The following is a 17,680-nucleotide window of genomic DNA, read 5'->3' as shown; positions in this document are numbered from 1 at the left end:
TATTGTGGTTCTTGTGTTTCCTTCACCTCCTTTCGCTATTTGATTAGTCTTGTGTTCATTTCCTACATTTTTCCCCCCTGTATGGCTTTTGAGAAATCTCTAATGGTAAGTAAATAAAACACTCATTCCACAGACTTTATCTTTATTAGGGCTATCGTTTGTTTTTCCGAGTGCGATTTTATATAGCTTGCTGGTTTTTTGTTGGTTTTATTTCCCCTTCAGTAGGAGCCTGACTGGACTGGAAAAATACACGACAAATAACAGGGTACGTACAAAATCACATCCCTCCCAGAGACCACAACCTGTATAGCAGAGGAGAGCGGATCAGAGTTTCCAAATGAGAAAACAATTAGCCTATATTCATAATTCAGAGCTCTGACCACAGGTTTTGAGCAGCTAGATCTTCAGTGGTGTGTGACGTGTACGTCATATTATACTTTGGACTTTCAGGGCAGCAAGGCAAAAAAAACAAAAAACTCAGTCTCACAGGTCCATGGAGGCCAAAGTGTGGGGAGGTAATTTGAGCTCACCATTATGAGCCATAAAACATTCATCACCTTGTACTCTGTCGTGTTTTTTTTTTGTTGTTTTTTTTTTATAATTTTTTTTTTTAATAAATCCTTTCTTTCTTCTACAGTGTTTCTCCAGCACTCAACAGTTCTAATTCATGGCCTCTGCATCACCAACATAAAGCTTATGGGTATAGCCACACAGCTTAAAATAGGTGTGTGTGGTGGGACTCCAGTCGTGCACACATCCATCTTGGCTGCAAGCTTGTGGTTTTAAAATCGCAGAGATAATTTTTTTAATCTGTCTTTGATCAGAGTCTTTGTAGTCTCACGAGTAGTTTCTGTATTTCCTGTGTAGAAGCCACACCTCATGTGAGTAATTGGATTCAAGGGGAAACATGTGGAAACGGTTAGATCCGTTTCAGCCGTGTCCATGGAGACTGCAGTATTGTTGAAAGGCTTAATGCTGCCGAGTTCTAAAAAGATAAAGTAGTGTGAAATGTATAGCTAAAGACAACATTTACCTGAAATGCTTCCCTCGTTTGTCTTCTGCAGGACCGGGGAAACGAAGCCTCGAGAATCATTTGCATACGGAGAACTAGTGCAGAATTTTATTTGACAAGGTAACTACCTTTATGGCTGTTTATATAAATGTAAACAGTTTTAGTTGACTATAATTCTCCAGTCGATCTGTCTTCCAGACACTTATGTGTCCCACCCATAAGAATTTATATTTTACTTGATCCCCAGTAAAGGAACAGGGCCTCTGGAACCACTAAAGCCTGGGAGTGCCCTTTTTTTTTTTTTTTTTGGTATAATATGTATGAATGCAATAATATTTGCAATACACTACAAAGAGGTTATGTTTTATGCTCGTCTATGGTTGTATGAAGGAATTTACTATGATTAAGTACATATCAGCATTATTTCTTTGTTTATACAGCCCAGGATATAATCAAATCACTACTAAGTATATATTAATATACTTAGTATAATAATAATAATAAAGTAAATGTATTCATCATTTCTCACAAAAAAATATTTTGCACTCTTCTGAGTGTTTGTTTTAGCAAATAATTTAGCATAATCCAGATTTAAAATTACATTTCTGTGCGTCCTGGATGACATAATCATGTATTTTAAATGTCATGGGCTGTGCTTCAGTATTAATGAAGTTCTTCTGGCTGGACTTGATTTCTTTCTGCTTTGGAAAATTCAATGCATTTTAAACAGACATTTTATTTTGGATTTACATAAGGTAATTGCAGAATGCTAGAAATACCAGGTTGGTATATCTAACCAACATAACACCATCCCCACAACACACACACACACACACTGATACAGTCATCCCCATTAAGTAGGCAATAAATACAAAGCCTGCTGTACTGAGCAGGACAGATAATGAACCCTGTCTGCATGTCCGTGTAGTGCTGAGGGCTTCTGTGTGATTGGCTCAGCCATGCTACATTACCTGAGCCACCTATAAATTGTGCTTCAAGTCAACACCTGAAACCCGCCCAGAAGAAAAGGGACAGCATGTGATTTGGCTGTGATTTTTAACACCCGCTCTCTCCTCACACTCTTCTGGTTTGGAGTGCTCCTACCTACTAATTTGGCTTGAGCTACTAATTTGCTCCTGACGGCCATGTGGTGGGTCTCTCTTCCTTTCTGATGAGTCCTCTTCAGGCCGCAGCGATCGAGCTGGTCCTAGTCAGCAGCTTATTAGGATCTGGAGTCAATAACAGAGCCGGTGTTACCCTCAGAGACTTAATGATACGTGTTTCAACATCTAACCTCCTTATTAGTGCTACTAACTGACGATCACACTTATAAATAGCTTCGTGTGCTTCTTAATTATAGTCGGAGAAATCATAGGGTTGGTGGTGTATAGCGTGTGCCTGTGTTGTGTGTGAGGAGAATGTGCACACACTTTTGCATGATAAATGAGGGGTGTTTGTGCTGGTATTATGACTGCATTTCCCTAGAGTTTACTTTACACTCTTGCCCACCCAGACGCATCTCTTACACACGTGCGCTTGAGCCTCGTTGCTGAGGTGATTTATGGCGGGTACTCAAGCAGGCGCATTGCTTACTGAAGCTGCCCCACTGTGGCAATGAGAAATGTGTTTCAAGGTGAAAATCAATCAGGGAATCTTGTGCAGATATGTGCAGTATCCTCTTATGGACTTTTACTCAATTTTAGGTTAGTAGCTGGCACTGGAAGAAACGGACAATCTTGTCTTAATTCCGATTCCCAGAATACTGACTGTTTGTGTCCGCAGCTGAAGTGAATGCATTATTATGACAAATAAGCATTCGAACATGTTTCAAAATGGTGAAATACCTGTAAGAAACTCACTCGTATTAGAAGTTTAGGCGCACTGAACTTAACTGATGTTCACGTGAGAAAGGACTGTGTACAAGGTTTTTGTGAGCCAGATGTGTTTGTAAATGAAGCTGTGTGTCTGTATATTTTAATTATTCAGGACGTAATTTAATAATGATAATACGCTTTTATCTGATCATCTTTACCTTCAAATCAAAATCATTGGAGGTTAAAAAAAAAAAAAGCCTAAATAATAAAAATGTTAGTGTTTTAGGCAGTAGCATTGCCATCTCACAGTTCCTGGGTCCCCAGTTCGATCCTGAGCTCAGATTACTGTCTGTGACGAGCTTTGCATGTTCTTCACATCGAAGTTCTCCAGTTACAGCCCACAAACAAAACATTTTGGTAAATATATTGGCTAGTTTCATTTGGCCCTGGTTGTAAATGAGGCTATTAGTTTACTGTGACAAAAAAAAAAGATTGAAGATTTATAAATGTGCATTTATGTAATACTGTAACTTTTTTTTTTTTGCTGGAATTTAACATACATGGTTATATAGCTTATATTTTTTATAACATTTATTTGTATAGTTTAGCTTTAACTGTTTATTGATGTTATAATCAGGTACACTTCTCTATATTCTTCTTCTTCTACTTTCAGCTTCTGCCTCTTTTAACCCAGCTACCTGCACGTCTTCCCTCACCACATCCATAAACCTCCTCCTTGGCCTTCCTCTTTTCCTCCTTCCTGGTGGCTCCATCCTTAGCTTTCTCCTATCGATATACCCCATGTCCCTCCTCTGCACATGTCCAAACCATCTCAATCAGGCCTCCTTCACCTTGTCTCCAAAACGTCCTACATGCGCCGTCCCTCTAATAAACTTATTTCTAATCCTGTCCTGTCCTCTGCTACCTCCAGCTCCACCTCTTGTCTTTTACTCAATGCCACTGTCTCTAATCCATACAACATCGCAGGTCTCACCACAGTCTTATAAACTTTCCCTGTCTCTCTTGCAGACACCCTTCTATCACAACTCACTCCTGCCACTCTTCTCCACCCACTCCACCCTGCCTGCACTCGTTTCTTCACTTCTCTAACACACTCTCCATTACTTTGCACTGTTGACCCCAGGTACCTGAACTCCACCACCTTCTCCACCTCTTTTCACTGCAACCGCACCACTCCACTGCCCTCCCTCTCATTCACACACACGTATTCTGTCTTACTCCTACTGACTTTCATTCCTCTTCTCTCCAGCATGTACCTCCTCCTCTCCAGTCTCTTCTCAACCCGCTACCTACTCTCACCACAAATAACAATATCATCCACAAATTGTCTGACCTCGTCCGTCAACCTGTCCATCACCACTAGAAACAGGAAAGGGCTCAGAGCTGATCCTTGATGCAGTCCAACCACCACTTTGAACCAGTCTGTTGTTTCCAATGCAAGCTTTACTGCTGTCACACTGCCCTCATACATGTCCTGCACCACCCTCACAAACTTCTCTGACACACCTGACTTCCTCAAACAGTATCACAATTCCTCTCTCAGCACCCTGTCGTACGCTTTCTCTAAATCTACAAACACACAATGCAACTCCTTCTGACCTTCTCTATACTTCTCCATCAACATTCTCAAAGCAAATAATGCATCTGTGGTGCTCTTCCTCTGCATGAAACCATACTGTTGCTCACAGATGGTCACCTCTTCTCTCAGCCTGGCTTCCACTACTCTTTTCCATAACTTCATTGTGTGACTGATCAACTTAATTCCCCTGTAGTTACTGCAGGTCTGCACATCTCCCTTATGCTTAAAGATCGGTAACAGCACACTCCTTCTCCCTTTCTCAGGCATCCTCTCACCTTTCAAAATCATGTTAAACAATCTTGTAAAACACTCCACTGCTATCTCTCCTAAACATCTCCATGCTTCTACTTGTATGTCATTTGGTCCAACCGACTTTCCACTATTCATCCTCTTAATCGCTGCTTTCACTTTCTCCTTACTAATCCTATGCACTTCCTGCTTCACCAACTCCACATCATCCAACCTTCTCTCTCTCATTTTCCTTGTTCATCAGCTGCTCAAAATAATCCCTCCATCTTCTCAACACACTCTCCTCACTAGTCAACACATTTCTATCTCCATCCTTTATTGCTCTAACTTGCAGCACATCTTTCCCAGCTCGGTCTCTCTGCCTGGCCAATCGGTACAAATCCTTTTCTCCCTTCTTAGTGTCCAACTTCTCATACAGCTCCTCATATGCCTTTTCCTTGGCTTTCGCCACATCCCTCTTTACCTGCTGCCACATCTCCTTGTACTCCTGCCTACTTTTCTCATCACTCTGTCGATCCCAATTCTGTTTTGCCAACCTCTTTCTCCTTATGCTCTCCAGCACTTCCTCATCCCAACAACATGTCTCTTTGTCTTAATTTCTATTTCCAGATGTCACACCAAGTACATTTCTAGCTGTCTCCCTTATCACTTCTGCAGTACTTGCCCAATTATCCAGAACCTCTTCACCACCACGGAGCCCCTGTCTGACCTCTTCCCTGATTCTCACACTACAGTCTTCCTCCTTCAGTTTCCACCATCTTATTCTTCTTTGAGTCCTCACTCTCCTCCTCTTCGTCTTCACCTCAAAAACCATCCTACAGACCACCATCCGATGCTGTCTAGCTATACTGTCCCCCGCCAACACCTTACAGTCACCAATCTCCTTTAGGTTGCATCTCCTACATAGAACATAGTCCACCTGTGTGCACCTTCCCCCACTCTTATACATCACCCTATGATCCTCCTTCTTCTTAAAATAAGTGTTCACCACTGCCATTTCCATCCTTTTAGCAAAATCTACCACCATCTGCCCTTCCACATTCCTCTCTTAAAGCCATGCCTACCCATCACCTCCTCATCCCCTCTGTTCCCTTTACCTACATGCCCATTGAAATCTGCCCCAATCACCAATCTTTTATTCCTAGGTAAACCTTCTACCCCTTCATCTAACTCACTCAAGAATTTTTACTTCTTGTCCATTTGTGGAGCATAGGCACTGATAACATTTATCTTCACCCCTTCAACTTCCAGCTTCACGTTCATCACTCGTTCAGAATCTCTCTTCACCTCCACTACACTCTTACTAACCTCTTCATTCAGAATCACCCCTACACCATTTCTCTTTCCATCCACTCCATGATAGAACAGTTTAAACCCCTCCAATGTTCCTGGCCTTACTCCCTTTTCACTTGGTCTCCTGAACACACAACATATCTACCTTTCTCCTCTCCATCATATCAGCTATCTCTCTCCCTTTACCAGTCATAGTACCAACCTGAACCTTCACTCTCCTTTCCTTGCTGTCTCTGTAAACGTCTTCCTCCTCTCCTTCGGCCAACAGTAGCCCAATTTCCACTGATACCCTGTAGGTTAACGATACCTGTGGTGGTCGTTGGTAACCCTGGCCTCAACCGATCTGGTATGAATTTCTCTTTCGTGATCCGCATATTTAATTTGGCACATGTTTATCCAGGCTTGGGACCGGCACTAAGAGTGCACTGGCTTGTGCAACCATAATGGCTGGGTTATGCCCTTCTCTATATTATCAAGTATAAACTTGATATGACATGGCACAAAACTGAAAGATTTGTAATTTATATTGATATGAACACTGCTAGCGAAAAGGTCTCTTTACATGTAGCCCTCTTTTACAAGCACACACTATGTAAAGTATAATCTATGATCTTTCTTCATAATCCCACCAAAATATAATGCAGTATATAGCAATATGTCCTTGTTGGATTAAAATATGGGACAAAATGATCTAGGACACAAGCCATGCTACCTGTCTGCGATTAGGGCATGTGATCTAAAGGTCCATTGGGGGAGCCAAGAGTCAGATCTTTATGCCAATATGCAGAAGTCACTGATCTGGTGAGCACGGCCGTGTGCAACAAATCCCGCAGTGCGCACTTGAGCGGTGCGTCTCTCACTGCTCAGCCAAGTGATGTAGTGAACCATGTAGTGAGTGTGTAGTGTCCTGATGCTGAGAATACTGCACTCACATAAATACAACATATAATGTTTATGGCATGTCACTAATATCCTCAGAATGTATCTGGTTTTCTATCGTTTTCTTGTTTGTTTTTCTATCATTTTCTTGTCTTTCTGTGGAGCTCGTACTTGCGCGTACGCTGTGCATGTGGTGGTTAGAGATTGGGCTGTAAAACGCTAAAGCGTGGCTTTAAATCTAGCTTGTCTAGCCTGTAAATGAATCCCTCGTCTGCATTTAGCATGGAACTGGATTAGGACAGGATTACAATTAATTTTTTTAATTTTTAACCTATTTATTTCTTTGTTTATAAAATGTAACAGAAATATTTATTTTCCATTATAGCCATGTTTTTCTTTCTCCTGACAGAATCATAATCCATTCTGTCAGCTTGGCTGTTTTTTTTTCCTCCTCATAAGATGATCTTTTAGCGCCTTCTCTTTTTTTCCATCTTCTCCCCGGCTTTACTCGCACACAATAATCTGTCTTTATGGTCTATCCTGCTTCACTCCTTCCCATTTGCATGTGCATGCACTTCAGTATTCAGTATTTAGCATAAGTACACTGTACTTCCAAAAACGCCCCATGCCTCCACCTTTATCTCTCGCTCTCCCAGTGCTCTAATGAGGTTAGAGTGGGCGGAGTGAGAGAGAAGTGGATTAGTGTTGAGGTGATGGATGTTGGCAGCAGGACGAGTGAGTGATCCTTAACGTGCCCATGCTTAAGGAGGGGTCGTCTGGGATAAACTCCCTCTGCCCCTTAGGTGGAGCTCTAATTGATTTTTCTACCCTGTGCCATCTGGCTCTAAGCGCAGCAGGAGGGAGGAGGAGGAGGAGGAAAGAGAACCCCTGAAAATTGAGTTGCACAGATCCACACGGATCCAACGCATTGTTCAGGCAGTGGTTGCAGAAGTCGAGTGTTAATGTACATTGAAGGTAAAAGGTCAACCTTCATCTGAAAAACAGTTAGTCATAAATGTGCCAGAGTGTAAGGTGGCGTCGAGGCGTGTTCAGTAACAGGGAAGCTGGGGGAGTTAGTGAATAGAGGGCAAGGTATAGCAGAGAGGAGAAAATGAGTAAGAGAACATAAGAAGAAGTGAAGCATTCATTGCAGTAAAGCATTTGAATGGTTAAGACCGAAACTTAGACACTATACTTCATTTGAGGAGAATCCTGGTTCATTATATTAGCCTGGAAGCTAGTTTTTACAGGTCACTAAATGTCCACACATTCCAAACTCCACCTTTAGAAAGATTGTTCTTTCTTTCACCTGTTTCCCACATCACACACACACACACACACACACTGCAATGTTCTGACGTCTTTAACAGTCGTGCTTATGGGATTCATGCAGTATGTGTGTTGTGTCCAGTAAGTGCTCTGATGAGAGCATGATTGACTACATCAGGCCATGTGTTTCAGTACGAGACAGCACATTAAAGTGTTTAAGATGCTGCCGGGAAGGGTGGAGCACCTTGAAATATCTTGAAATATACCTGAGACAAATTAAATTTCTGGCTTGATTGAATTAGATATGGGAGAAGACAGATAGAGAAAGAAGAGTTGAAGAGAAAGAAAGATAGAGAGAGCATGGAGTTGTTCTTGAATTGCATTTGAATTCTTGAGAGCTACAAGTAGTGAGATAAGATTGTAAATAGAAAAAGAAAGTGGTTGAAAGTGTTTTGTCATCACCAGATTTACAGACTGTGCCTGGTTCTTCTTTTGCGTTTTGGTATGTAGATTTTTGATTGTATCCACAATTTTGCAGCTTTACATATAAAGAGATTTATTCAACATTTAACTGAAAATCATTGAATACTGCAATAAGACAATGACCTTTAATTATCTAGGAATAAGTTTCTGCTGAACAAGAAAGATCTTTAATTAGAGGCCTACTTTAATCAAACCTCTAAAATTCAGTTAGTGTCTGTTTTTCTGCTCGATGCTCTATGAGGCAGATGTGAAACAAAATCATTAGTTAAACGCAGATTTCGAGTATTGGGTGTGAGAAAGGTACAAATACCAACAGGAGACTTCCACATCAACCACCATTTTTATTCATGGCATTGCGTAATTCTGGGATTTGAACCTATGACCTTCTGATCCAGAGTCCATTTAGCCTTGCAGTGTCAAAAAGAAGGAGCTGGTGTGACGTTGGCATCATTTTCAGTCTTTTCATCAGATTATAGATTTTGTTCATTACTAATTCATGCTCTCTGGACCAAATGCCTCCCTGAAATCCAACCCTGATCAATGGCAATAACCTTGGGGGAGTTCTCAAGGTTAGTAGACTTTTTGCTGTCCATCACATCTTTTTTTTTTTTTTCTCATGTCTTCTCATGTTCGTTCTCTTCCTCTGTTCTCTAGTCTGTATTCGTTAAGTTACTATCCTGTAATAAACAGGTGTTGGGCTGGCTATTGTATTTATTAATACGAAAGTCATATATAAACAGATTTTGGGGAAAAATAGATTTAGGAGAGAATGTGTGCAGTGTGTTTTAATACGCAGTGTGAAACTATAAACTGCATTCTCGAAATTAATGAAAGTTTCTCAGTAATCCAGCAAACCTGTAACATACTGAGGCTGTAAATGTTAATTGTAAAAGTATAAATTTGACTCTCCAATCTTTAAAAGCAGTTTCAGGGTCTTAAAACTATCTATAAATCTGTATCTTATTGTGGTCTCATTTCTTTATTATAAAGCTGCTCTAAAAAAACAAGTAGAACTTTAGTAGGATCCGTAGTATTTTATTAGGGACTCTAGTAAAACCTTTCTTACTGTGGAACTATTTTTTTAATTCTATGACTTTATACTGCTGTCTGCTCCTGAGCCGATTATGTAGTAGTTATACAATTATATAGTTTGTTTCATTTGCTCAGCCAAATCCCCCCCAAAACTACTGCGTTCTATCCATTTTTCTAGTTTTTAAAAGGTTTATAAAAGGTTTCCAGAAGAGGGGAAAATGCAATCCTAAAACATGAAATTATCATTTCTAATACGTAGCGTTTAGATAGATAAAAAAAAAATCTGTTTCAAGTTTCATTGTGTAAAAATGATCTCGTTACAGAGGAACTGTAAATTATTGATTTATTTTATTGTGAGACGGGGAGTCATAAAAAACAAACCAACCAACCAAAAAAAAAAAAAAAAAAAAAAAAAAAAGAAAACCTATCAATAAAAATATATATAACCACAGATTAAAACAGGGACATATAAAACAAGTCATGGCCATGCTGTTAACACATTGGCACAAATAAAACATTAAAAAAATTCCTTATTGACAACATTTTGGCTTTGTAAAAGAGTAGCACAGTTTTATGGTTAAGGACGTCTGCAGGTGTAGCATACAATTAAATTATCAACTTTCAGTAGCTTCCAAGATTAGTGAGGGGAAAGTAACACATCCGATGAACAATGTGAGAAATCTCCAATATTTTAAATACTGGGTGTCTGTTTAAAACAAAACAAACCAAAAAAAAAAACCCTTCAAATAATTGAAAAAATGTGAAAAATAATACTCTTTCTGTTTTAAAACACTTTGAAATGCCAGAGAGCGCTCCCTAGCTTTTTATTCATTCATTCTTCGAAATTATTCTTCATACTAAAATATATTATTGTATTAATACAAACTACAATATTGTACACTACACTGTGTAATAAATAACCGTAAAGAAAAAAAAAATATAAAAAAATAAGACACATAAATATAAAAGGTCTCTAAAACTAAACGTATACTGATGAAGAGGGTGAGGAAAAAATAATACTGCCATGACTGCAAACAAACATTACACAACGTTCACTGAGAAACACATCGAACCAAAAAACAACAATTAATACTGACTGTTATGAAAGAAGAAAAAAAAAAATACTAGAGGTGAAAGGTCATGGTGGGTTCATATTTAATACCTGAAGTAAAAGCGAATGCGCAGTTAATCACATGAAGAAGTGCATCGAACAGGGGAAAGCAGAAACACTTCAAAGCTGGAAATGTTTTGTTCTTTAATTCCTGACTGTTTGTTAGAAATTCTTTTTGTTCCTTAAAGAGACAGGAACAGTCCTCAAGTTCGGACTAGTGGTTCAGGGTCAGGGGTCACAGGTTTGCTACCACATTAGGAACATGCTGCTGAAGAAGAGTGTGAGAGAAGTGCACCAGCTCTGTGCAATGGCACTTAACACATGCATGCTTTTGCATAAGGGAAAGTGTGGGGGTGCAAATTTGACCCGTCTCATTAATTTCATTTCATTTTTTGGATCTAGGATTGTGTTCCCCTGTTTTATCTTACATTTAAGGCTCACAGACCACTTCCAAACAAAACCGATAGACAGAACGCTGCACTAGCGTAGGCTAGCATGAAACATGGGTTAGCTCGAGAGTATTAATACTGAAAGGTAGACATTAAACAAGGCCCACAGAGGTGATCATCAGTAAACTGGGAGCATGGTAGTGCACAGGATCATTTTCTTTCCTTCATATGCAATAAAATACTGAGTTTTGTTCATTGGCAATAAAAATGTATAGAAATCTCTCCCAACTGTACAGCTTTTTTTTTTTTTAAGGTTGAAACAAGAGTGACAAAAAAATTAGTAACACTGATAAAAAGAAACCAAAGGTTTTAGTAATAAAATGTTATTAGCTAAACTGCGTTTAGCTTTCAGTCTGTATACGTGTCGGTTTTCATTAAACTTTGTATTTATACAAACCATAAACACTGAAAATTGTCCTTATCTGGAAAAAAAAACACTTGTTTTTTTTAATCATCAGGCACACAAAGGGTTTTATACACAGTAGTGGGATAAAATGCAATGGCAGGGCTCCTGCGCTCGCTCACTTCCTCCTTCTTTTCTTCCTTCCTTCCTCTTGCACCATTTCCTGCAATCTTCTAAAAGCAGCCAAATCTGCAGTCTTTGTTCAAATTAGTAACGGTTTTTTGTTTGTTTTGTAAAACTAAGTAGCAAAGAATAAGAGCGAGAAAAGCCCTGATGTGGTTTCCTCTTCATTTCACATCTCCATTTTCACTGGGTGTGTTTCCTTCATTTGTACCCTCCTCCTCCTCCACACTTTCTCCTTCACCCTCAGATTTCTGCTCTCCTATGTTTTCTTGCAAGTCCATCGCTTCTGTGTTCTCAGCCTGCTCTTCTTCGTCCTCCTCGCCATCCTGCATCACCACAACCTTCAACATCTCTCCATCTTCTTCTCCCTCTTCTTGACTTTCCACTGCACCCTCCTCATGTTCTCCGTTCTCCAGAACCACCCCCTCGTCTCCTGTGTCCATCTCCTCCATTCTGTACTGTTCTCCGCTGTCATCCTCGTCCTCTCCTCCTTCCTCTCCGATCCTCACCACCTGTATTTCGTCCTCGTCCACCACGCTTCCCGAACCAGTTGCGTCTTCTTCCTCGCTCTCCTCGTCCTCCCTGGCACTGCTCCCTCGCTCGTCCGAGTCGACCTGAGACGGGGGCGAGGCGGCACTGCTTGCTGCTCCAGGCTGCTCTTCGTTGGCGTTCTCCTCCTCTTCGTCCCTCTGCACCAGGTTCTGGCTGTGTGCCTCCTTTTTACAGTATGAGTAGCGGTGGTTCATGTGCTGCGAGTAGGAGCCGGAGTGAGAGAAGCGTTTGCCGCACTTGTCACACTGGTACGGCTTTTCTCCCGAGTGCAGACGCAGGTGCTCGATCAGGTGATGCTTGTGTTTGAAAGCTTTGCTGCAGATCCCGCATTCATGAGGACGTTTACCTGTAAGACAGAGGACAAATAAACGGGTGCGCTTGATTTCACTGTGATGCAATCGACACTGTCATTATCATCACCCTGCATCATCATGGCTGATCTTTTTACTCAAACACTTTTTCTTGAATGGAGCCCAGATTGTTGGCCAAACACACAAATAGCGTCCAGAGACAGATTTTTGTGTCATCTGACCTCAACATATGATTCGAATCGTCGTCCAAACGAAGCATAGTTCATGCACCGCATTTCCAGTTTGTGCAACCCTTAACCAAAGCTTGATACAGGGATGGAAAAACTTTCATCATAACCATATTTTTTTTGTCTATTCCTTGCAAATGACTATTTTTATTATAATTAATTGTAATTAATTGTATTAATTTTTTATTAATTTTCTTATGTGTGGAAAAACTCGTTTTCTCTGCATAGTGATGAATGATGGTGATTTGATGTTTCAACTGCAAACAAGTTTGCATGTGTTTTAAAGTGTGCTTTTTTTTCCTTTGTGTCAATAATTTTGCATCGAATGTTTCTCATCATGTTTACAGTAAAAGGACAGCAGCCAAAATATAAATGTTACTGAGACAGACAAGCAATTTGTTCGTGCTGTCTGCAGATGTGTGTCCAAGCATGCTGATCTGAAAGTAAAAAGAAACGACAAGCATGATAAACTCATCACACGGACAACAGACGATCTTGTGTTGCGTATCAACCAGCCTGAAATTATATTAATTATTAGTTGAGACATCCCCCAAACCACCAGTTTTATTTTTACTTCTCTTTTTCTTTTTTTGGATAATTCGTGCCTGCTGTGGGTCGTGTCATTCAGTCCAGGTCTGAGTGGAAAAATCCTCACTCGTGGTAAAAAAAAAAAAAAAAAAAAGATGCTTTTCCAAGAAAACATCCTACAAGCAGCATACATATAGACTATAAAATAATCAGATAAAATTGTGTCTAGTAAATTAACAATGTTGTCCATTAGTTCCATCTTTTACACACATTTCTTGGATCAGTGTACGTTCCTTTCAAACCCTGCTACTAATACAGTACATTTATTTTTCCTCTAAAGTACAGAGTAATTAGCACACTGTTACTCCCATTACATGCCGTCATACACAGGAGATGAGAGACTGAGCATGTTACAGAAACTCTTTAAAAGGTACCATACGCACACTGGCTTATAAAGCTGCTTAGTGACAAATACCTCTATATTAATCTCCTTTCCCCAGCCTGCTCACAAAGGATTAGGCACTACATGTCATTATGTATCCATGGATAATAATACAAAACAATGAATCAAAACACAGTGTGACAGCCCATGTGCTGGAGGTAAGGGTTATATAAACTGTGGCTTTTGTAAGGAGGGAAGAAAATGCACAGTGATGTCATTGGGATGTAGGCTGCTGGCTTTTGGCTCAGTCTCTGAACACAGAGATGTGAGCAGCTTTTGACTTAACTGAAATCTAATGCTCTTAGAAAGAGAGAAAATTACTAACAGATTCGGATTCACTGCCAGCGCATGACAAGAGGAAAATTCACCACACCCTCCTGCTGTTACAATATATTTGTAATAATTCACCATAATTTTGCTTGAAACTTGAAATTTGCTGTCAGTATTTCACAACTGAATTACATTTTATATGCGCTTCTCTTCGTAATCAGAGGAACCAAGTATCTCGCCGTCTACAAATGAAAAACATACCTGTGTGTTCGTATTTATGTCGAAGCAGGGAGCTGCTCTTCTGGAAGATTTTGTCACACAGGTCACAGGCGTACAAGCCATTTTCAGTCTTCTTCATCTTCTTCCTCACTGGCCCAGAGTCCGAGTCTGTCTGCTCCTCCAGCACCGAAGCCACTTCTAAACCGGCCTCCTGCTTTTCCTCCTAAACACACACCAACATGTGTTACTTTGCTCTATATAATAAGGATCTTTTATGGCGCATCCACAGGTATTTCTGCAAAATACTTGCTATAGAAACCAATATAAACATGAAATAGTGCAGTAACAATTGACTTTATATATTCATTAGGCTCAGACAGGCCAACAAACAATTTGTTTGATAGTACAAAAAAGAACAACCGACCAAGTAGGTCAGTAATGACAATGTTACACAAACGTCATGCTAAAACAATGCTAATATGTCAGGTAATGTAATATGATCCCCATTCTAGTTTTTACTTCTGCATTTTGTATAAAATCAACCACCCCCCCTGAATAAAACAGATTCTTATTGTAAATAAAATAAAGAAAACTAATTTTCAAGGTTCTCTAGTGGTGCTGAATATAGAAAACTCATACATTTTGTTTGCTGATTAGGATACAATCATTTTCTCTGGTCTCACCTTGATCCCATTGACCTGTAAAATGGCTTTCTGTGGTGTGTCGCCCCCTGCTGGACTGGAGGCTGTAGTGGTGTAGGTGTAGGCTAGCTGTGGGATTAAGATGGTCTGTTTAGTGGTGGTGGTGAGGGTACGCAGGCACTGTCCACCTCCTTGCTTGGCGATTGCCAACAGGGTGGGCAGTTGAGTGGTCACAATATTCAGGGGATTGGCACTTGTTTGGCTGGCATAGATGGCAGTGCTGGTGCTTGCATTGCTGAGCACTTCCTTCTTTGTGCAAACCAAGTTCAAAGGCTCGTCCTGAGCTGAGTAAACAGAGTGAGCACTGGTTGTATTTGCTGCCGCTACAGATTTTGGGAGAGACAAATCAAGAGGTCCCTCTCCTTCCTCTGCAGTCTGGGCTGGCACAGGCCCATCTGCAGATAGATTTAGTGGTAAAGGGGATGTGGGGCCATTTTCTGTTCCACTTATCCCAGCTGTAGTGCCCTCAGCTGGGCTGCGCAGCTCCATCTCCTCCTCCTCTTGGTTTCTTTCGCTGTCCTGCTCTGACATCGACTCGAAAGTTTCCTCCGGAGTGCCATTAATGTCTATACTGTTTGTCTGCTCTTTCTGGGGTGTGGCTGTTGAGACCTCCATTGGAACCTGCCCATTCTGCACCTTGTCAAACCACTGCTTGGCAGCATTAGTAGGGAGCTTGACTGACTCAGACATAAGATTCTTTAATGGGGGCTGCCCAGGACACAATTTATCATCTGCTTCAGACTTCTCCTTGTCTAAGTATGTTCCATTAACCTCCTGTTCCTCTTTGACACAGTGTTTATTTGTAATGTGATTAGAAAGTTTGCCCTCCTCCTGGCACTCTTCATCCACAGTGATATTGGTTTTGTCCCTGGTTGTCTTGCTTTTAACCGTCAGATCCTCAGGCATTCGTTCAGCTTTGCAAGAGTCCGCATTCTGCCCCACTGGCTCTTTCTTTAAGTTCTGCAGAGCTGCTTGAGCCTGTGGGTCGAGGCTGTAGTTGATTATGATCTTGGTGTTACCGTCCTGGTCGACAATGGGAAGACTGATGGCTTGGATGACTTGCTGTGGAGCCTGTGCGATAGCCACTCTGCCAGTGCTTGCAGGCTGGCCTTTGGTCTGGGCATTTTCCAACACCTGCCTGATCACATTCCCATCCATTGCTGCATTTAGCATGCTCTGCAAGGCCTCTAAATTAATGCTGATTGGGGAGACCAGTCCTACAGTGGGGAGGACCACAGCCTGCACTGCCCCTTGTAGTGGTGCTGCTGCTCCTCCTTGGAAAACCCCATTTACTCCTCCAGGGGCAGTCGGGGCAACTACCACAGGCTTATACTCATAGTCCAATGGCTCAGACTTAATCTGTGTGATTGGGAGCTGCTCCTGCAAGGGTTTACTATGGTCCAATTTGTCCCGGATCTGAGTGCGGGCAGTGGAAGGGGAGGAGGGCAGGGATGGTGAAGGACACTGAGGGGTTTTTGTGCCTCCTGTGGTTGGTGATGGTCGTGTGCGTCCGTTGACAGAAATGAGGCCAATGCATTTCTTGCTGCTGATATGTGAACTGTAGGAGCCGGAGTGAGAGAAACGCTTTTTACAGTTGGGGCACTCGTATGGCTTCTCCCCTGTATAACACAAACATATAAATGCTTATAGACTTTTATGCAACTACAATTTTTACCTATATGATGTTCCTTTATACAAGATCTTTTGCCTAAAACTTTAGCATAAATTAAATCTTTCCTATTTAAATTATGCTAGAATGTTCCTGTTGAATGCTTTGCATGAAATGTCCTGTTCATTAGTAAGATTAAAACGAAGGCTGGAAAAATATCTTTATAACAAATACATGCACTGAACTGTAAATAAAATTAAGTAAAGCAGACAATCCAAAAAGCCCAGATGTTCCAGATGAAATCAATTGCTGCACAATTAGTTTACATAAACTGCACAATTAAGAGCCAGTATAAACACTAGCATGTTTCCTATTTCAGAAGCTGAGCCAGAAACTGCGTATGCAGGACTTTGGCGGCAAACACTAATATTGAATTTCCTTATTAACTAACACAAATACACAGACAGACATGCAATGCCAAAAATACGTTAGTGTGCTCACCACTGTGGATACGCAGGTGTTCTTTTAGGTGGTGTTTGTACTTGAAGGCTTTGCCACATTCAGTGCACTTAAACTTACGGTTTCCTCCTCCCCCGGTTTGGGTTACATGCCGCTAAAAAAGAGACAGAACATGTGCTTTATACTGTGGTATTTCTATATATGTATTAATATTCATAAACTGCAAATGTGTCTTAATTTATTTAATGTTTTAAGAAATATGGGATGTTATTAAACTTTTACACATTCAGCTTTAAGAAACCCCCATACACTGATATGTAAATACTGAATTAGCTTTACATCTGAAATCTACACTCTTAAAAGTGCTATACATTTCCTAAAAGCATGTACTGGGTTATAAAGGATTGATGGTTAAATGCAGTACCTGGTCTCTGCCTGCTTTATGAGCGCTCATGTGTCGGTCGAGCTGTGTGCGGTGGGAGAAAGTGTAGCTGCAAAGTGAGCAGCTGAAGTTGTCCTCGCTCTTCTCGTGTCTATACTTTATGTGCTCCTTCAGAGATGTGTAGCGCTTGTAGCCGCGAGAGCAGTAGGGACAGGTGAGGAGCTGAGAAAACGCATCTGGTGTGCCTGAGAGAGAGAGAGAGA

At 40.8% G+C, this 17,680-nt stretch overlaps 1 protein-coding gene across 4 annotated transcripts in view; it reads right to left on the bottom strand.

The window, feature by feature from the left end:
• Positions 1-10,769: 10,769 nt before the first annotated feature.
• The window catches only part of zeb1b (zinc finger E-box binding homeobox 1b), a 55,198-nt gene continuing 48,287 nt past the window's right edge, over positions 10,770-17,680 (bottom strand). For all 4 annotated transcript variants that reach the window (XM_046854335.1, XM_046854337.1, XM_046854336.1 and 1 more), the window contains 5 exons: positions 17,460-17,662; positions 17,078-17,189; positions 14,950-16,586; positions 14,309-14,489; positions 10,770-12,615 (listed from right to left, as the gene is read on the bottom strand). In XM_046854335.1, the coding sequence (XP_046710291.1) occupies positions 11,882-12,615; positions 14,309-14,489; positions 14,950-16,586; positions 17,078-17,189; positions 17,460-17,662 (2,867 nt within the window). In that variant the 3' untranslated portion in view covers positions 10,770-11,881. The remainder of the gene's footprint in view (positions 12,616-14,308; positions 14,490-14,949; positions 16,587-17,077; positions 17,190-17,459; positions 17,663-17,680) is intronic.

Source organism: Silurus meridionalis, chromosome 7, assembly GCF_014805685.1.
Source record: "Silurus meridionalis isolate SWU-2019-XX chromosome 7, ASM1480568v1, whole genome shotgun sequence".
In the NCBI taxonomy this organism is placed as follows: domain Eukaryota; kingdom Metazoa; phylum Chordata; class Actinopteri; order Siluriformes; family Siluridae; genus Silurus; species Silurus meridionalis.
This window is presented reverse-complemented; position numbering and strand designations above follow the sequence as displayed.